Here is a 21,451-nt window from a genome sequence, read left to right as displayed (position 1 = left end):
CATGACTTGGGGACTGAACAGCAAGTTCAGTTTGTCAGGTGCTCAGTCTGGCAGGTGCTCTGCTCACCATCTTAGATACAGAATCGCATTGAATTCTCTGAACAGCCCACAGACACAGATACTCATATCATTCCCATTTTACAAAACGTTTCACCAGAATTTATGCCTAGGTCTCTGGAAGCCTGATCTTAAAACCTCCATGTGATACTGCTTCCGTCTGGATTCTGAGAAACTGCTAGAGTTTAAGGATTTGAATGAAGAATGTCACCTGCCATATCAGCAAACAAAGGATGTTGTGGCCACCAAGGCTTCAGTCCCTGCAGCCCTCACCTGACTTGTACGTTGAGGGGATTCAGGATGGAGAAAAGCAGGATACTGGCTCTGGATAGTTAAGGTGCATATCACAGGAATGATTTCAATGAGCCCAGGCTCCTGCATCTTCCCAAACACAAAAAAGTGCTGAATTCATTAATTTGAGATATCTGGTCTTTTTTAATTAGCAGTAGTCTTTTGATGTTCCAACTACCTGGTCTTTGTTGCAAAAACTCCTCTTTATCCCACCCTCTCCCTTACCTCTTCAGAGCAATTTTTCAGAGCTATTGAGAGGCTGTCTCCCAGGCTTAAGTCCTCTGTATGTCCACAAAATAAACCGTAATTCTCAACTTTTAGAATGTATGTGTGTGTGTGTGTGTGTGTGTGTCGTGTGCTTGTTTTCTCTGTTGATAGCTCGATACTTTTAGATTGTTACTTTCATTACTTGGTCTTTTAAAACTTAACTCAAAGACAAAACTTCCAAAACCCTTTTCCCCGTGAAGCTGTTTGGGGCTGAATTTAGTGCTCCTTCTGCTTCCTGCCACCATTTCAATTGGGGGGCAGGGAATAACTCCTGTCACTCTGTCTGAAATTGCTAGCAGCTTGATGGTGAAGTGGTTGGCAATGGGCAGGACATATTTTTCTTAGTTTAAAAAATTACATAGTATTCAGTTATTTTTAACAAGGTGATTATATATATATATATATTTAATTTAAAGAAGAAAAACATTTGCACAGCCATCCCAAACAAAGGCAACTGCAGCCTAAGCTTAGATATAGACAGTGTGCTCACTTCTGAGTTACTGCCACCACCTAGAGACAGTTCTCCAGACCAAGAAGTTAATTCCTACAAGGCAATGCCTTAAAAAGTCTGTAATAGGGACTTTCCTGGTAGCTCAGTGGTGAAGAATTAGCCTGCTGGTACAGTAGATGTGGGTTCAATTCCTGGCCCAGGAAGATCCCCACATGCCGTGGAGCAACTTATCCCATAGCTCACAACTACTGTGGAGAAGGCACTGGCGACCCACTCCAGTACTCTTGCCTGGAAAATCCCATGGGATGGAGGAGCCTGATAGGCTGCAGTTCTCGGGGTCGCTAAGAGTCGGACACGACTGAGGGACTTCACTTTCACTTTTCACTTTCATGCATTGGAGGAGGAAATGGCAACCCACTCCAGTGTTCTTGCCTGGAGAATCCCAGGGATGGGGGAGCCTGGTAGGCTGCTGTTTATGGGGTCGCACAGAGTCGGACACGACTGATGCAACTTAGCAGCAGCAGCAGCACAACTACTGAGTCTGTGTTCTAGGGCCCAGAAGCAGCAGCTACTCAGCCCACTTGCCCTAGAGCTCGTGCTCCCCAGCAAGAGAAACCACCACAATGAGAAGCCCTCGAACCATGACTAGAGAGGAGCCCCTGCTCTCTGCAACTAGAGAAAAGCTTCCACAGCAACAAACACCCAGCACAGCCAAAAATAAATAAGTAAAATTAATATTAAAAGGTCTGTAATGCTTCAGGGAGTGATAACAGTGAGGTATCAGCTGTTTATGCAGCACAAAATTGTGCATGCATGTCTTGATCCTCTAAAAATAGTACCTTATTTTTCCATGAGTGAGAAATCTCCTTATTTTGCACTATTAACCAAGGCCCATTTCCTCTCTGCCCCCAGATCCAGCCAATTTAAGTTCTTTTTATAAATTTGTGTTTTTGAGACCTTTAGAAATTTGAACAAAAACCTAATTGAAAGCCAAATTTTAACTGTCTTAGAAGCCCTACTTTTGGCTTTATAAGGCCATAAATAGGGTTGTTAGTTAAGAGAGAGGTAAGCTGGACTTACTGATTCTGTCTGTTTTAGGAGGCCTAATTTTCCCTTCATAATTGTACCAAGTAAACGATAACAAGCAACTGACAAACAGCATCTGCTGCATATCTGTGCTTTTCTGATTCAATCTGCTCAAATTCCCTTGCGTGTGTGTTTACAATCACTCAGTTGTGTCCAACTCTTTACAACCCCATGGACTGCAGCCTGCCAGGCTACTCTTGTCCATGGAATTTTTCAGATTCTATTAGTGTGGGTACAATTCTCAACACAGGGAAATTGAGGCTAAGAGAGGTTAAGAAATGCCTTCAAGGTTAATAACTCGTTATTTTTGCACCAGTTTTCAACCACTCAACCTTGTCTCCAGAGCCCATCCTCGCAATTACACTACTCTGTCTCTAAGACATTAACTGAGCAGATCTATGGCTTAAATTTAACCATGTGCCACAATCATTACTTTCTTGAAATATTGGCTGTGATACTAATACATAGAAGAGAATGCATTAAAAAAATATGTTGGAGTATAGTTGATTTACAATGTTGTGTTAGTTTCTGGTATACGGCAAAGTGATTCAGTTACACACATATAAATCATTATACTGGATGAATATATATATATATAGTCTTTAATAGATTCCTTTACACTATAGTTTATTACAAGATAAAGAATATATTCCCTGTGCTACAGAGTAGGTCTGTGTTGTTTACTTATAAAAAGTGTGTATGTCTTAGTTTCTAATTCCTAATTGCTCTCTCCCTAATCTCCTTGAAAGTGAAAAGTGAAAGTGAAGTCGCTCAGTCGTGTCCGACTCTTTGCAACCCCGTGGACTGTAGCCCACCAGGCTCCTCCGTCCATGGGATTCTCCAGGCAAGAGTACTGGAGTGGGTTGCCATTTCCTTCTCCAGGGGATCTTCCCGACCCAGGGATCGAACCCAGGTCTCCCGCATTGCAGGCAGACGCTTTAACCTCTGAGCCACCAGGGAAGCCCCCTAATCTCCTTATGCATACAGTAATCATAAGTTTGTTTTCTATGTCTACCAGTCTGTTTCTGTTTGGTAAATAAGGTCATTTGGGTCATATTTTAGATTTCACATAAAAGTGATATCATATGGTATTAGTCTTTCTCTGTCTGGCTTGCCTCGTTTGGTACGGTCATTTCTAGGTCCAGGTGTGTTGCTGCAAATGGCATTCTTTCACTTTTTTATAGCTGAGTGGTATTCTGTTGTGTGTGTATTATATTATGTATATATAATACCACATCTTCTTTATAAGAATAAATATTTTAAACTAATAAAATAAATGTAAGATTTCCTTAAGTGACATGTATTTTTGATTCTCAACTTCATTTCTCTTTTCCCATTTCTATTTCAAGAGTCTCAGCGGCTGGATACTGGCCCTTCTGCCCTTGGGTCCTGCCAGGACTTGACCCCGGCCCTTCTGCCCGCCCAGCTGTGACCCAGGAGACTGCTCACCACAGTTGTCCTCGTCCACGTGGTTTTCGCAGTCGTCCACGCCATTGCATTGCAGCTGCTGAGGTAAGCACTTGGTGGTGTTGCCGCAGGGGAAGTAGCCCAGGTCGCAGGGTGCGTTCTGCGCTCTGCCGGGAGCGACTGTGATGTGGAAGGGGAGAGAGGTTTACACAAGGCCCTGCACACAGTGACTCCCCACAGTCTGCAAACCTACTTCTTGTCATCCTGGCAGGTCCCCCCTTCCTTATGCTGCCTCACCTTGAGCATTAACCTGATGCCAGTGCTTTTCCAAGAACCTCCACACCTAAGCAAAGTTCTTTTCCACATCTTTAGAAAATGCCAGGATTCCCCGCTCCTTGCCTTTTCTCATGTTTCCCACCTGCAATTTCCTTGTCATTCCTCTTTTCTATGAAAGGTCTGCCCATACTTTATAGTTGAGCTCAATTCCCCTTTTCTCTTTCAAACATATTTCATCCAATCATTTTTAAAATAAGGACTTTCTTGCATTCTTACTGTTGACTGAGGATCATGGCTGGTTTGGTACTGGGGTGGAAGAGAACAGGCCAGGCAGTAGGAACTGCCATAGCGGGCCCTGTGCCCTGTAGCATGTAGCATTAATAAAATGCTTTCTGCCCTTTTCATATGGGCTTCTTTTTCTTATAAATTTCATTTAAGCTTCCTCTATGTCTATTCATGATTTAACTCATTTCTTTTTTGTGCTAAATAATATTCCATGGTCTGAATGAAACATATTGATAGATTCTATTGATTCACCTAACAGAAGGACATCTTGCAAGCTTTGGCAGTTTTTAATAAAGCTCCTATTCACATCTATCTGTAGGTTTTTGTGTGAAGGGACATAAATTAATTTTTCCATTTAAAACTCCAGATTTATATGAGCTCAAAGATTATTATAGAATCCAAGATAATTCTGTTGCTTATTATCCTTCTGAAGTTTGTACATCTTTGAGACTTTCTGGAATAATAGTCAATTATAAAGAAAAACACAGAAAGGATTGAACAGTCAATAAAGGACTTTCTTGCATTCTTACTGTTGACTGAGGATCGTGGCTGGTTTGTACTGGGGAGGAAGAGAACAGGCCAGGTTGTAGGAACTGCCAGAGCTTACTCATATGTGGGAGTGGGGGGTGGTGGTGGTGACACCTATTTAATGTTAAAAATCAAGTTGTTATTTTGATATTAAATTGTATGAACTATTTATATATTTTGGATATTAACTCTTTACTGGTCATATCATTTGCAAATATTTTCTATCATTCAGCAGGTTGTCTTTTCAATTTTTAAAAAAATGAAAAAAAATTTTTGGCCATGCCGTATAGCGTGTGGGATTTTATTTCCCCAGTCAAGGATTGAAGCCATGCCCCCTGCAGGGGAAGTGTGGTGCCCTAACCACTGGACTTCTAGGGAAGTCCCTTTTTGTCATTTCATTTTGTTAATGGTTTCCCTTGCTGTGTAAAAGCTTTTAAGTTTCATTAGGTCCCATTTGTTTAGTTTTAGTTTTATTATCTTTGCCTGAGGTGACAGAGTAAAAAAAATATTGCTATGATTTATGTCAAAGAGTGTTTTGCTTATGTTTTCTTCTAGGAGTTTAATGGTTTCCTGTCTTACATATAAGCCTTTAATTCATTCTGAGTTAAAACAATTTGGTCCCGTTCTATTTTTTGAAATTATTAAGATAGGAATAAAAAATGACTTTTCCAAATATAAACTTATAATATTGGGTCTGCTTTGCTGTACATGCCTTACACTATCTATTCCTCAATCCTGATGGGCTCCTCTTCATTGAATCTCTGTGCAGATGATTCTATGCCGTTTGGATCCAAATAAGGAAGATTCAGTCATTTCTGGATGTGGAGCTTAAATGGAGTTAACAAACACCTTTTCACATCTCTGTTTACATTCATCTCGGGTGTGTGTGAATTTGCAAAATGCACTCACCAAGCATCAAGGGAAGAGAAAGGCAGCAGAAAGACAATGAGTCATTTCATTTGAATCATTTTTTGCTTATTTTTAAATTTAGTCCTAAATTTGGTAGTAAGCTCTTTTCAGATAAGGAGCGAACAGATGAGACAGAAAAGTTTAAGAAAATGGGGTTCAGTGCATGTGTTGCCAAGTTTAATAACAGGGAAGGTATGTGGCTTAGGAGTAGATGAATTTCTAAATACAATTTTTGAAGACTTTCTGACTATAGATGGCTCAGATGGTGGAGAGTTTGCCTGCCAGTACAGGAGACCTAAGAGATGCTGGTTTGATCCCTGGGCCAGGAAGATCCCCTGGTGAAGGGCATGGTAACCCACTCCGGTATTCTTGCCAGGAGAATCCCATGGACAGAGGAGCCCATCAGGCTACATTCCATGGGGTCATAAAGAGTTGGACACAACTCACACTTTCACTTTCACTGGATATATTTATGCACTGAGAAGAAGAAGGTCGTTCAGTCATGTCTGTCTGACTCTTTGTGACCCCATGGACTATACAGTTCATGGAATTCTCCAGGCCAGAATACTGGAGTGGGTAACCTTTCCCTTCTCCAGGGGATCTTCTCAACCCAGGGATCGAACCCAGGTCCATCATAGCAGGTGGATTCTTTACCAGCTGAGCCACGAGGGAAGCCCAAGAATACGGGAGTGGGTAGCCTATCCCTTCTCCAGGGGATCTTCCTGACTCAGAAAGTGAGCCCGGGTCTCCTGCATTGCAGGCGGATTCTTTATCAACTGAGCTATGAGGGGTTATGCAGTGGAATCAGAATATTAATAATTTCAACAGAGACTGTGTAGTGATAGATTCAGAACTGAATGAAAAAGACCTAGCAGAGCACTCGTGATGCAGGGACCATCTGATGACGGTGAGAGCACGGCAGTGATGAGGCGCTGGCTCTGTCAGCACAGTGTAAGTTAGTACTTAATATTGGCACAAAGGTATCTTGCTTTTCGAGATACCTGAATTTAGATTTTTGTGATTATAGCTTTTTAATTTAAATACTCTCATATCATACAAAAATCACTTATAATTTAAGAAATTCATAAATGATTTTTTAAAAAAGCACCCTAACTGAAAAATTACTCTAGTGCGTAAGAACTCAAATAAATATCACAGTCAAAATTTGAAGCAATTTGGAAAAAATGCATGATAATTTTAATTGCAACAGCAGAGACTTTTTTTGGATGAAGCACTTAAATGTGTTCCTTCTTTTGGAAATCCTATGAGATTGCGTGCGTGCTAAGTCGCTTCAATCGTGTCTGACTCTTTTCGACTGCATGGGCTGTAGCCTGCCCCGCCCCTCTGTCCATGGGATTCTCTAGGCAAGAATACTGGAGTGCGTTGCTGTGTTCTCCTCCAGGGGAGATCCTGAGCTAGGGATCAAACCTGTGTTTCTTATGTTTGCCTGTATTGGCAAATGGATTCTTTACCACTAGTGCCACCTGGGAAGCCCCCTGTAAGATTAAGTAGATGGAAAAACTGACGGAGAGCTCCATGAGCTGATTGCCAAGTGAAACACAGTGCTGAATGAAAATCAGTGACTTTCTTTTTCTCTGCCAAAGAGCAAATTACTGTCATTCTCCTATGACTAAAAATATGTATGTGCCTTGTCTGCATTTTGTGGGTCTGGGTAATGCACAAAGAAGGGACAGATGGTCTAGACTTTGTTCAGTGATCTTAACTTCTCTTTGACTTAATTGGGTCCTCATGTAATTCCCTGGTGGCTCAGAGGCAAAGAATCAGCCTGCAATGGAGGAGGCTCAGGTTCCATTCCTAGGTTGGAGAGATCCCCTGGAAGAGAAAATGGCAACCACTCTAGTATTCTTACCTGTAAAATCCCATGGACAGAAGAGCCTGGCAGGCTACAGTCCATGGGGTCTCAAAAAGAGTTGGACATGCCTTAGAAACTGAACGATAACAGCAATGTAATTCAAGGGCCAGAGTCAAAGAAGAAGTGAAGTGAAGCATGTTAGTAATGTGGTTTTGAGGAAACTGTCCTTGTTTCCATATCAGCTCAGTTCAGTCGCTCAATTGTTTCCAACTCTTTGTGACCCCCATGGACTGTAGCATGCCAGGCTTCTATGTCCATCACCAACTCCCGGAGACTACTCAAACTCATGTCCATCATGTTGGTAATGCCATCCAACCATCTCATCCTCTGTTGTCTCTTTCTCCTCCTGCCTTCAATCTTTCCCAGTATCAGGGTGTTTTCCAATGAGTTGGTTCTTTGCATCAGGTGACCAAAGTATTGGAGTTTCAGCTTTAGCATCAGTCCTTCCAATGAATGTTCAGCACTAATTTCCTTTAGGATTGACTGGTTGGATCTCCTTGCAGTCCAAGGGACTCTCAAGAGTCTTCTTCAACACCACAATTCAAAAGCATCAATTCTTCAGCGCTGAGGTTTCTTTATAGTCCAACTCTCACATCCATACATGACTACTAGAAAAACCATAGTTTTGATTAGATGGGTTTTTGTTGGCAAAGTAATGTCTCTGCTTTTTAATATGCTGTCTAGGTTGGTCATAGCTTTTCTCCCAAGGAGCAAGCATCTTTTAATTTCATGGCTGCAGTCACCATCTGCAGTGATTTTGGAGCCCAAAAAAATAAAATCTGCCACTGTTTCCATTGTTTCCCCATATATTTGCCATGAAGTAATGGCACCAGATGCCATGGTCTTAGTTTTCTGAATGTTGAGTTTTAAGCCAACTTTTTCACTTTCCTCTTTCACTTTCATCAAGAGGCTCTTTAGTTCTTCTTCACTTCTGCCATAAGGGTGGTGTCATCTGCATATCTGATGTTATTGATATTTCTCCCAGGATCTTGATTCCAGCTTGTGGTTCATCCAGCCTGGCATTTCACATGATGTGTCCTGCATATGAGTTAAATAAGCAGGGTGACAATATACAGCCTTGACATACTCCTTTCCCAATTTGGAACCAGTCTGTTGTTCCATGTCCAGTTCTAACTGTTGCTTCTTGACCTGCATACAGATTTCTCAAGAGGCAGGTCAGGTGGTCTGGTATTCCCATCTCTTTCAGAATTTTCCACAGTTTGTTGTGATCCACACAGTCAAAGGCTTTGGTATAGTCAATAAAGCAGAGATAGATGTTTTTCTGGAACTCTTTTGCTTTTTCCATGATCCAGCGGATGTTGGCAATTTGATCTCTGGTTCCTCTGCCTTTTCTAAAACCAGCTTGAATATCTGGAATTTCATGGTTCATGTACTGTTGAAGCTTGGCTTGGAGAATTTTGAGCATTACTTTGCTAGCATGTGAGATGAGTGCAATTGAACATTCTTTGGCATTGCCTTTCTTTGGGATTGGAATGAAAACTGACCTTTAACGGTCTTGTGGCCACTGCTGAGTTTTCCAGATTTGCTGGCATATTGAGTGCAGCACTTTCACAGCATCATCTTTAAGGATTTGAAAACACTCAGCTGGAATTCCATCACCTCCACTAGCTTTGCTTGTAGTGATTCTTCCTAAGGCCCACTTGACTTCACATTCCAGGATGTCTGGTTCTAGGTGAGTGACCACACCATCATAGTTATCTGGGTTATGAAGATCTTTTTTGTACAGTTCTTCTGTGTATTCTCACCACCTCTTCTTAATATCTTCTGCTTCTGTTAGGTCCATACCATTTCTGTCCTTTATTATGTTCATCTTTGCATGAAATATTCCCTTGGTATCTCTAATTTTCTTGAAGAGATCTCTAGTCTTTCCCATTCTATTGTTTTCCTCTATTTCTTTGCATTGATTGTTGAGGAAGCCTTTCTTATCTCTCCTTGCTTTTCTTTGGAACTCTGCTTTCAAATGTTTCCATATACTAAAGTGGTTATGATGGGGCTGGCTATCATTTGGAGGGGAGCGACATGATCTGACTTGGGTCACGTTTAAATCTTGAATCCCTCTATCAGAACTAAAATCTTAAAGGTTTCAATAAATATGTGTTGGAAACTAAGTTCCTTCTGATTTATCTTTAGTAGAATAAAAGTCAGCTTTTACTTTTTGACAGACCTCGACAGAAATGCACAAGCACTTATGGATGTGTCTAGGGGAACTCATTTTTTATGGAAAACAGTAACTCAGTGAAATTATAGCCCTTATTCTGTAACACCATTAAATGTTAATATAGAAAAATGTCAGCTTTGTTGCTCTCGAATCAGTGCAGTCACTGCATTAAAGGCCGTTCTGCAAACTTAAATTCAGAATAAAGGAGGTGAATATAATTGGTATGTTTAATCGTTTATAGTATTTCTGAATAGCCATGACTTGGCAAACACTAAGATAAGAGTTTTATTGGATTCTGTGTCTGACTACCAACATTTGAAATCCCTTTTATACTCTATGGAAAAATATGCAATATTCCTATTTTGGGGGTAACTACCCACAACATCAAAAGTGTAGGAGTCTGTTAAAATACTTTGTTAGCAAGTAAAACTTAAAACAAGACAAGGAAAACCCATTAGAAACTTTCCATATATTTAACCCATTTATTTTATAATTTCTATCTTAAATACCCAGGTCTCCTGCATTGTGGGTGAATTCTTTACCACCTGAGCCATGAGGAAAGCCCAAATGCTGACTATCAATAACTATTTCAGATATCCAACAACAAAACAAATAAAAATACCAGTAGTAATAGAGGATTCTTAAGTAAAAATGTTATGTAATTACAGAACTATATGTTATATAGCTATGTGTTATACAAGTGAATCAGTGTGCTGTACACTGGAAACATTATAAATTAACTATATTCCAGTAAAAATTTTCTTCTTCTTAAAAAAATCTGAAGCTGTTTACAGATAATTCAAATGTATGAAAATCTGGCTTATTGGCTATAGATGAAAAAACACTGATTTGTAACCAGCCTGTTTTCTTTAGGCTTTTTGAAAAGAGGTAGGACCAAGCCAGTGGCTCTCAATCAGGGATGATTTTGTAGCCTGGGGACAGTTGGCAGAGTCTGGAGATATATTTTATATTATTACTACTTGGCAGGAGGTGCTACTAGCATCTAATAAGTAAAGTCCAGTGATGCTGTTAAACATCTCACAATGCACAGGACAGTTCACTCAAAGATTTGTCTTCCTAAAATGTCGATAGTGCCCAGATTGAGAAACCCAGAAGTAGGTGTTGCTGAAGCCCCAGTGGGGAAAGCATTCCTTTTCAGCAGCCTAGAACACATGGGCTCACTTGCAGGCAGGCAGTTTGTTACTTTTGTGACTTGTTTATCTCCTAGTGGAGATTTTCTAGCTGCTTTCATGAGATCTTAGAAGTGGGGGGACATTACCAAACAGAGGCACCACTGCAGCTGTTGTGTCTCTTGGAAGGTTGTTATCACTGTTGTTTTGGCAAGTAACGCAGGGAAGAGGCTGCGTTTATTCTGTGCCCTGATGCCAGGGATGACATTCAAGTCAGTTATAAGGAGTCATCTCTTAGCTATTGGAATCATTAAACAGTGGATGGGGTTACTGAGACAACCTCTGGAGGTTTTGAAAAATTGGATAGCTAATTTAAGAGTATTCTGCCAAATTAAGGGAATTGGGAGCAAAATATTTTCAGGCTGCTTGAATTCATTCTCTCAGTCTGTGAATAACATAAACAGATGTTTAAAAGAAATTATTATTTAAAGGAATATTTTAGACTTCAAATTTGAGATTTTGCTGCTGCTGCTGCTAAGTCGCTTCAGTCGTGTCTAACTCTGTGCGGCCCCATAGATGGAAGCCCACCAGGCTCCGCCATCCCTGGGATTCTCCAGGCAAGAACATTGGAGTGGGTTGCCATTTCCTTCTCCAATGCATGAAAGTGAAAAGTGAAAGGGAAGTCGATCAGTCGTGTCTGACTCTTCACGACCCCATGGACTGCAGCCTACCAGACTCCTCTGTCCATTGGATTTTCCAGGCAAGAGTACTGGAGTGGGGTGCCATTGCCTTCTCCGTTGAGATTTTGAGATATACACAAAAAAAACTTGAAAAATTCAATTGCTTATACCTCAATAAAGCTGAAACAGTAAAAACAAAAAAACAAACAAAAAAAACAAGTAAAACAAAAACAACATCACCAATGTCCTTGAAGAGGAAATGTTAAAATTTTACATAACCTCCTGCTCGTTCTGCCTCTGTAACTTTGCTTCTTACAAAGTCTGGATCATGTAGGTCACGTAGTCTCAGAAAGTGGGGACTCACAATACTAGGAACTGGAGCTTATCTCACTCACCCTTGTCCTGCTCTTTGCAATTGCCCAGCCCCTGCAAACCTGCTTAATCATGCCTGTCCGTGTAAAGGTCAGGCATCCCCCTCCCTGTCTTGACTGCTGTTCCCGGGCACATGAAACCCCTTAGTTTAAATCAGCCTATTAGCAGCTAGTGTTGCCCTACTATAGTAGGCTGACCTACTATATAGTTGACCTACTCTAGTAGGTCTATGGAGAAGGCAATGGCAACCCACTTCAGTACTCTTGCCTGGAAAATCCCATGGGTGGAGGAGCCTGGTAGGCTGCAGTCCATGGGGTCGCTAGGAGTTGGACACAACTGAGCGACTTCACTTTCACTTTTCACTTTCATGCATTGGAGAAGGAAATGGCAACCCACTCTAGTGTTCTTGCCTGGAGAATCCCAGGGACGGGGAGCCTGGTGGGCTGCCGTCTATGGGGTCGCACAGAGTCGGACACGACTGAATCGACTTAGCAGCAGCAGCAGCAGCAGCAGTAGGTCTATAAAAAGTCTGTAACCCCTTTGTTTGGGACTCAGAGCTTAGAGTGTTAACTCCTCTGAGCCCACCAGCATAATAAAACTGAGTTTTCCAACTTTCTGAGTGTGGTGCTTGGTTTCTTGATTACTGGTTTCTGCAACATCCTGACTAAATCCTGGTACTCAATGTCTCTTCATGATCTTGTCTTAGTCCAGTTTCTTCTTATAACTCATTTGGGGCCAGATGAACTAGACATTCAATTTCTCAAGAATTATGCCTCTCTTATTGACTGTCCTCACTGCAGTCTGACTGCAGAACTTATAGAGCACTGACTCAAGAGCGGAACTGTCTGTGGTCCCCAAATGTGCCAGGCACACTACTCTTCCTTCTAATAAAATGGGAGGGGCCTTGATGCCATGTGGCAGCGGATCTCTGTTCTACGCACTCTCCCATCTCCTAGACGATGATTTCATTCCTTCTTTCCTTGAGCCTACATTGCACACTCTGCCTCCTTTGCACCCTCTTCACACTGGTCCAAAGTCAGCATCCCACCCCTGCACCCTCCCCCCCATTTCCATCCTTCTTTCCTGCTTCAGATGGATCGATGATTCTCCCTTCTCTCTCTACCACGTCCATTTTCACCTCTTTCCTGAAACATGCTGTGTCCCCCTTCTTAAAAACAAGACTAAAGAAAACACATTTCATTCCCCACACCAGGTGCATCTTTATTTTGTATCTCCCCCTTTTAGCAAAACTTGTCAGAAAAGTCTATACTGGTGTGTCTGATTCTATTTTGGGTTTAGCTTTACTTCTAAGGGCTTTCCTGGTGCCTCAGAGGGTAAAGAATCTGCCCGCAATGCAGGAGACCCAGGTTTGATCCCTGGGTCAGGAAGATACCCTGGGGAGGGAATGCCAATCCGCTCTAGTATTCTGGCCTGGAGAATTCTATGGACAGAGGAACCTGGCAGGCTACAGTCCATGGATACCAAAGAGTTGGACACAACTGAGCAACTAACACTTTCACTTTTTCACTTTTACTTCTAAAGGTTTGGAGATCTGTTGAAACCAAATGAATTTGGGTTATCATGTTTGTAATGGGGAAGAACAACTCTGATTCCATATTGAAACGGCTTCTTTTACTTTAAACTTGGTATGGCTTTTGCTATACTTAATCACTAAAGGAATGTTGCCTACAGCTTAAAGTATATATAATGCCCCATCTCTGGGAACCTTGAATGTTAAGAGTTAAGCTTGAGGGTTAAGCTATAATACCTTTGTTAAACTCACAGAAAATATCCTGACCAGATCCTCCAGTGAATGGCTGCGGGAAAGAAGAAATTAACATATCCTTTCTGGAGTCTGGTTAGAACCAGAATATATTTGCAACAACTTACTACCTTTTTACCTTTATCTCCTCCCCTCATGCTTTTTGTTCTACAAAAGAAACCTGGGAAAGGTAACTCTTTGAGGCACTGGTCCACCATCTTTTTGGTCTGGGGGCTTTCTGAATAAAGGCACTATTTCTTATCCCAACAACCCATCTCTCGATTTATTGGCCTGTCATGCGGAAGCAGTCTGAGCTTGGGCTTGCTAAGACACTGACGCATTAGGGCCCTTGAGGGCATTCGTGTCCTATAACTTTGACCACAGACTCCTGTGCTTTTGGAGTTGTTTCAGCTTCTTGTGTTTTTTCCTGCACGGTTCTTTACCAGCTGTCACTTCACTATCGTTAATGTGTCTGCTCTGTGGTCTCGGTGCACTCATTACCATTTCTAATTTATTACTTAAATCTGCTGTGGCTAAAACTGCAGATACTTGGACATGACATGTAGACCTCTGTGTAAAGTGTGAGCCAGTGAGCTATGAAAAAGGAGAAGACTTCTTTCTTTTTTAATGCCTGGGTTTTCAAGAATTAAAGTTTTGGAGATTGTAGGATGAGTGATCTTTAGTTGGGTGAGATGCTGTTGTAAGCATTGTTCAAGGCTTATGGTTCTGCCATAATAAACATCCAGTGAGCATTTGCCAAGTGAGCGCACATACTTCCCAACACACAGAATAGCTGGGAGTCCTAAATCTTGTATTTTTACATTTCTAGTCTATGTGTCAAACTAGGACACGATTCTTTGTCTACTGTTCAACCATCCCATTTGATTCCTGCTCAGTGGCTGACAGCAGTTTATTGATGACACTGCAGCAAAAAGACAGATTTGAAGTCAAGGGCAATTAAACATCTTCCTAATGACCTTTCTACCCAGCAGCTCCTTCCCACTCCCGTTGTCTCAGCTGTGATTCCAATCTAGATTATCTCACATCTGCCTGGTACACTTTAAAAAAAAAAAAACATTTTATTTTGTATTGGGGTATAACCAATTAACAATGTTGTGATAGTTTCAGGTGAACGGTAAAGGCATTCAACCATATATTTATGTGTATCTGTTCTCCTCCAAACTCGCCTCATCCAGGTTGCTACATAACATTGAGCAGAGTTCTATGTGCTATACAAGTTGGTCCTTGTTGGTTATCTGTTTTAAATATAGCAATGTGTACATGTCCATTCCAAACTCCCTATGCTTTCCCCCCATCCTTCCCCCTGGCACCCATAAGTTCATTCTCTAAGTCTGTGAGTCTCTTTCTGCTTTGTAAGTAAGTTCATCTGGTTGATACACTTTTAATGGCTTCCTTTGCATTACAATTTAGCCTTAGAGTCAAAGCAACTACAACCACAATCTACTTTCTTAAACCTAAGAGTCCAGTGCATTGACCTTCTCACTCTAATCAGAAGATTTTTCTTTCATGTTTTTGAGCATGTACTAAATTTTAGGGACTAGCAATGAGAGCTTTACATATTTTATTTCATTCTCATAACAATGCCATTGAATCATTATTAATATTATCATAATTTTACCATAGAAGGTAAGGCACAGAGCAGTAAGTTGCTCAGGGATCACACAACTAGGACATGGCAGAACTGAGGTTCAGGCTCAGGACTGTTTGATTTCAGAACGTGTGCTTTTAACCACTGCTCCCATATATTGACAAGCCTAGGAGCTCCTGAAAACCACCCATATTTCTGTTTCTTGACTTGTGACAGTTGTTCTGCATATCTTATTTTCACCCAAGTTTTACCCTTCATAATCAAGGTCAATTACAACTTCAAACTGATCCCTTCTCTGAGCATTTCTATTCTGGGTGATCTGTCCCTCTTTTGAAACCTTTCAGTGCAAGGATGAGATGCTGGCTGCTTCATCAGGGTACTTTACATTTATGTTGCCTTGGGTGTTGCAAGATATTTCCCCACAAGGTCAAAGACAAGCATGATGTGTCTAAATAGACATAGTCCCACTGCTTCTTGACAGACATATTGGAGATGGCAGCCCTGCAAATTTGGACTCAGGGTTCAGAGGAGCAATAATTTCCAAGGAAGGCAATGGTTTATCACCCTGGCTTCTCCTTCCTTCATATTTAGAGAGTAAATTAAAAAAGCAAAAAGGAAAAAACATGGTTCTCTCATTAATTTTCCTTTTTGAAGAAGTTTCCAGAAATAAACAACTGAATTGATGAAGCCTCATGGAGAACTTTATATTTAAATATCTCAGGTATGTGCAAGAGGGGCCAAACAGCAGAGTGGAAAATAGGAACCCTGTGTTCTGAGAGGCAGATGACAATACTGAAAGCCAGCAGGGTTTTGTTTTACTCTTGGGTGTGCCTCTCAGTTGATGGGCAAATTTTAGCAAGGTTCTTCATCTTCCTGGACTCCAGCTTTCCTCACCTGTTAAAGGTGGAAACAGTACCAGTTGTTGTAATATTATTTGACTCAAGGAGGAAGGTGAGGTGTTAATAAACATGCATGAAAGTTCATTTTTCAAGGGGCCGTAGATAGGAGAGAAGAGAAAAGAAGGAAAACTGACAAGAAAACTAGAATGAGATTGAGCAGGAGGGAATAAGTGAATCTACAGTGTTGGGAGGAGTCAGGGAATCGGTTGGTTGCTGACTGGCTGTCCATTTCCCTTTTCCTCTAATACCGGAATCCGCATTGTTTTTGTGTTGATGGTGCATTCAGTGCCGAAAAAAGAAACGTCTGTCTAAATAGTAAAGCTACTTTCATTTCCCAGGTTCTCTGCTGCCTGGGCATTTAGGCATGACTGTGGGACCAAATCCTGACCTATACAATCTGAGAATCAGAATTCTTCTAATGGGATTTCTGGGAAAACTATTGTGGAAAGATGGACCTACATGCCACTTGGACTTGGTGTCTGGAGCTTCAGTGGCCATCTTTCCATGAATTAGGAGATAAACCTTTAATTTGATAATCAACACAGAGGATGGTGAAGTGGGAAATACAGGAAAAACCCAGGACCCTAATGGCATGGCTGGAGAGCTGATCTGGTGCCATAAGCATTGACTGCTGCACTGTTAATGTGAGAAAAATTAATTCTTCTTTGTTTAAGACACAGTTGCTTGGTCCTTCTCTTTGTTGCACAGAGAGGGCATTTCTCACTGATAGAGAAGGATGGATGAAAACAGCAATGGAGACCCTCTACCTGGTGGAGAATGTCAGAACTCTGAGGGTAAAGGAACCTGGGAACAATCACCAACTGGCCTTGGGTAAGGCTTCAGAGATGACTCTGAAAGTTAGGATAGATAAATGCAAGTCTTTAAGCATTATCTGAGGACATTTACAAGAATGCTGCTAAGTCACTTCAGTCATGTCCGACTCTGTGATAGAGATGGGTAAAAACTGGAAATCTTGAGAGTCACAATTTTAAAGAAAAAGAAACAAAAATGGGACACAGTACTTTACAAAGAGATCCACTGTCAACACAGCAGCAATGCTTCCTCTGGTACATTTCTATGACAGCTTCCGTAACAGTCTTGTGTTTGCATCAGACAAACCAAAATTTGAGGAATACTCTGTATGGTTCCACTGGCCCTCGTTTTAAACTTACGTCATTGTCTTCAGATTAAAGGAGGCTACAGAGCTGTGGCTGCTGAATGCAAGGGTGTGATTAGGAAAAGAAATAATTTTTTTCTATAAAGGATGTAATTAGGATAATTGATAAAATATGAATATAGATGTTATATTAGATAGCCTTATTTTATCAGTGTTAACTTTCTTGAATTTAGTAATCATAAGAACGTAGTTTTTAGGAGAGCCAGGATGAAGTGTTTAGGGGAGAGGAGTCCTGGTGTCTGCAATTTGCTCTCAAATCATTCCTCAAGAAAACGTATGTGTGTGTGTGAGTTTGTTGAGAGAGAAAAGGCAAATGTGGGAAAATGTTAATGGGTAAGCCCGGGGGAAACGTATATGGGTGCTCATTGTACTACTTTTATCATAATTTTGTGGATTTGAAATTTTTTAAAGTACAATAAAAATTTTTGGTACATATTTTAATTTTTTAAACTTATTGTAGCTGAAACAGTTTGTAAAGTTTCTATGGCAATGAAAGTACAGAGTCTGAACCACTGGACCACCAGGGAATTCCCTAGAATTTTTATTATGTGAAGAACATTTAACTCACTCCTAGATGCCTGGTATTTGGATATATACCAACAGTTTTTGAGTAAATATGAAATTACCTGGACATCATATGTGTGTGTGTGTGTATAACGCATGTCTGCTTTAAGCTTTCTCAAATTATGGGAGTGAGACAAAGAATTTTAAATGCCAGAAGCATTATTTGTTTATAAGATATATCATTCCATATCATCTGTGTGTTAATGAATTGGAATCTGATATTTTTCCATCTTTAACCCAAAGGACAATTTCAAAGGCATTTTTCAGGCTATGAGAGTTGGACAAGATTTTGTTGGCTATGATATAAATGTCTCCTGATGCATAGTGGGGATATTACCATTTGGGGAGGATATATGATGAGCAAGATTCTAAATGCCATTACGGGGCAGCTCAGGGCAGGGACACTTAGCCAATCAACATCTGCAGCCTGCAGATTAAGTGACCACTGCTTCCTTTTTAGAATTCCCATGTGGCTGTTCTTTTGTGAATGACATCTACCACAGGCTTAATTGTAATGCTTTTCCATACAGCCAAGTATCAATTCAGCAAAAGTCAAACAGGCTCATTTAAATTGGAAAGCAGTGTTTTCCTGATCTTGCCTTTTCTTGAAGTTACTGCAACCACAGGCCACAGCATTTCCTGAGGCTTGGTCCCTACACCGTGCCTACAAGCCCAGTGCAGTTTGTGCATGGCTGCCATGGGGTAGGAGTTCCCATTGTGCCCTGTGGACTCTAAGTATATTTTGTTACTTCTCAGTTTCCTCTTCCAGAAAGCAGGGAATAGTGAAACTCCTTCCCAGGGTTTTTGGTGTGATTAGATGAAGCTAATGGATGAGAAAGAAGTCACATATACTAAATGTGAATTTCCCTTCTTTAGCCCATTGGTCTTAATTTCCAGGTAATTTCTATTGTAACTAACAATTGTTCTAAAAATACATTTAATAGAATTTATACTGTACAACCCATGAACTTGTAAGTAGCATAGGATGAATACTGACTGAGATGATAAGAGCCACATGTGGTCCACTTGGATACTAAGAGTCTCTCTGCTGCTGCTGCTGCTAAGTCGCTTCAGTCGTGTCCGACTCTGTGTGACCCCATAGACGGCAGCCCACCAGGCTCCCCTGTCTTTGGGATTCTCCAGGCAAGAACACTGGAGTGGGTTGCCATTTCCTTCTCCAATGCATGAAAGTGAAAAGTGAAAGTGAAGTTGCTCAGTCGTGTCCGACTCTAGCAACCCCATGGACTGCAGTCCACCAGGCTCCTCCGTCCATGGGATTTTCCAGGCAAAAGTACTGGAGTGGGGTGCCATTGCCTTCTCCAAAGAGTCTCTCTAATACCAAGTAAACGTTGCTTATGCCTCTCTTCTTCTCTTATAAATGTGTATCAGGAACGAGTTAATATACCCCTTTAATCTTTTGTAGAGCTCTCCCATTCTCAAACCCACCATGATTGAGTTCGAATGGACATTGGCACCTGTGGGTACTTCGGTTTTTGTACTGACTGCCTGTCTTCCTATTTCTGTCCACCCTGCCATCTCAAATTAAGAGTGAAGCATATGATGTAAAGTGGCTGCTAATTCAGGTCGCCAGGTTAAGCAGTGAGGAAAGATTCATTTTCTTTTCTCTGGTCATACTTGGAGATTGCTGTTGTCACCTGGGCTGACTCTGAGTGGCTGCCTGCTGAGCTGCCCACCTGCACCCAGCTCACTAGACCAGTGTATAGGTTGGAAGCCCAAAGACACAAAGATCAATGGAATAGTATACAGAGCCCAGAAATGAATCCACACTTATATAGTTAATTAGTCTACAACAAAGGAAACAAGACTATATAATAGGGAAAAGATAGCCTCTTCAATAAGTGGTTCTGGGGAAAGTAGAAGCTCCATGCCAAAGAATCAAACTGCAGAACTCTGCCACACCACACACAAAAATAAACTGAAAATGAATTATAGACTTAAAGGTAAGACATGAAACCATAAAACTTCTAGAAGAAACCATAAGCATTAAGTTCTTTGACATCGATCTTAATCATTTTTTTGGATGTGCTTCCTCAGGCGAGAGAAACAAAAGCAAAATAAACACATGGAACTATATTAAACTAAAAACTTTTGCACATTGAAGGAAACCATCAACAAAGCAAAAAGGCCAATTATGGAAAGGAAGAAGATATTTTTATATGAGATACCTGATAAGGGGTTATTCAAAATATACAAAGATCTCCTACAGCTCAATATCAAAAAAACAACCTGACTAAAATGGGTAAAGTACCTGAATAGACATTTTCCCAAAAAGATGACATACAGATGGCTGACAGACATAGGAAAAGGTGTCAAAAATCACTAATTAATAAGGAAATATAATTGAAAACCACAGATATTCACCTCACATCTGACAGAAGGGCAATCATTAAAAAGACAAACAATAGAAGTGTTGGTGGGGATGTGGAGAAAAGGGAACCCTCATGCACTGTTGGTGTGCCCTTCAACCTCTAACCCTAATGCCCTGACCCTAAGGAGAGCCCTAGCCCTAGCCCCTTGGAGAAGGCAATGGCACCCCACTCCAGTACTCTTGCCTGGAAAATCCCATGGGCGGAGGAGCCTGGTAGGCTACAGTCCATGAGGTTGCTACGAGTTGGACACAACTGATCGACTTCACTTTTACTTTCAGCACTGGAGAAGGAAATGGCAACCCACTCCAGTGTTCTTGCCTGGAGAATCCCAGGGACGAGGGAGCCTGGTGGGCTGCCGTCTATGGGGTCGCACAGAGTCGGACACGACTGAAGCAACTTAGCAGCAGCAGCAGCAGCAGCAGCAGCCCTAGCCCCTGGCCCTGGCCCCTTTCAGTCTTAGGCTCCTCCCCTTCCGGTCTAAGCCCCTCCTCTTCTGGCCTAAGACCCCGCCCTCCAAAAGAGGACGTCCCGTCCCCGTCCACATAAATTGGTGTAGCCACTTTGGAAAATAGTATGGCGATTCTTCAAAAAAATTAAAAATAGAACTACCGTATGATCCACTCTTGGGTATTTATCTGAAGAAAATGAAAACATTGATTACAAAAGTGCACTCCTATGTTCATTGGAAGCAACCTCAGTGCCCATAAATAGAAGAATGGATAAAGAAGATGTTGTACATACATATGCTGCTGCTGCTGCTGCTAAGTCGCTTCAGTCGTGTCCGACTCTGTGCGACCCCAGAGACGGCAGCCCACAAGGCTCCCCTGTCCCTGGGGTTCTCAAGGCAAGAACACTGGAGTGGGTTGCCATTTCCTTCAACAGTGCATGAAAGTGAAAAGTGAAAGTGAAGTCGCTCAGTCGTGTCCGACTCTTCGCGACCCCATGGACTGCAGCCCACCAGGCTCCTCCATCCATGGGATTTTCCAGGCAAGAGTACTGGAGTGGGGTGCCATTGCCTTCTCTGTACATACATATAATAGAATACAATTTAACCCTAAAGAAGCATGAAAGCTTGCATTTGTGACAACATGGATGAACCTTGAGGGTATTAAGCTGAGTGAAGTAAATTGGACGGGGAAAGACATGCAGTATGATTTCATTTATATGTGGAATCTAAAAAATAAACAAAGGAACAAACATAACAAAACAGAAACAGAGTTATAGATACAGAGAACAACCAGGTGGTAAGGAAGGAAAGA

At 41.4% G+C, this 21,451-nt stretch overlaps 1 protein-coding gene across 10 annotated transcripts in view; it reads right to left on the bottom strand.

Moving 5' to 3' along the window:
* The window catches only part of RXFP1 (relaxin family peptide receptor 1), a 131,924-nt gene that overhangs the window by 93,536 nt on the left and 16,937 nt on the right, over positions 1-21,451 (bottom strand). For all 10 annotated transcript variants that reach the window (XM_070386434.1, XM_070386431.1, XM_070386438.1 and 7 more), the window contains exon 2: positions 3,602-3,739. In XM_070386434.1, the coding sequence (XP_070242535.1) occupies positions 3,602-3,739 (138 nt within the window). The remainder of the gene's footprint in view (positions 1-3,601; positions 3,740-21,451) is intronic.

Source organism: Bos mutus, chromosome 17 (genome assembly GCF_027580195.1).
Source record: "Bos mutus isolate GX-2022 chromosome 17, NWIPB_WYAK_1.1, whole genome shotgun sequence".
NCBI classification, from domain to species: domain Eukaryota; kingdom Metazoa; phylum Chordata; class Mammalia; order Artiodactyla; family Bovidae; genus Bos; species Bos mutus.
This window is presented reverse-complemented; position numbering and strand designations above follow the sequence as displayed.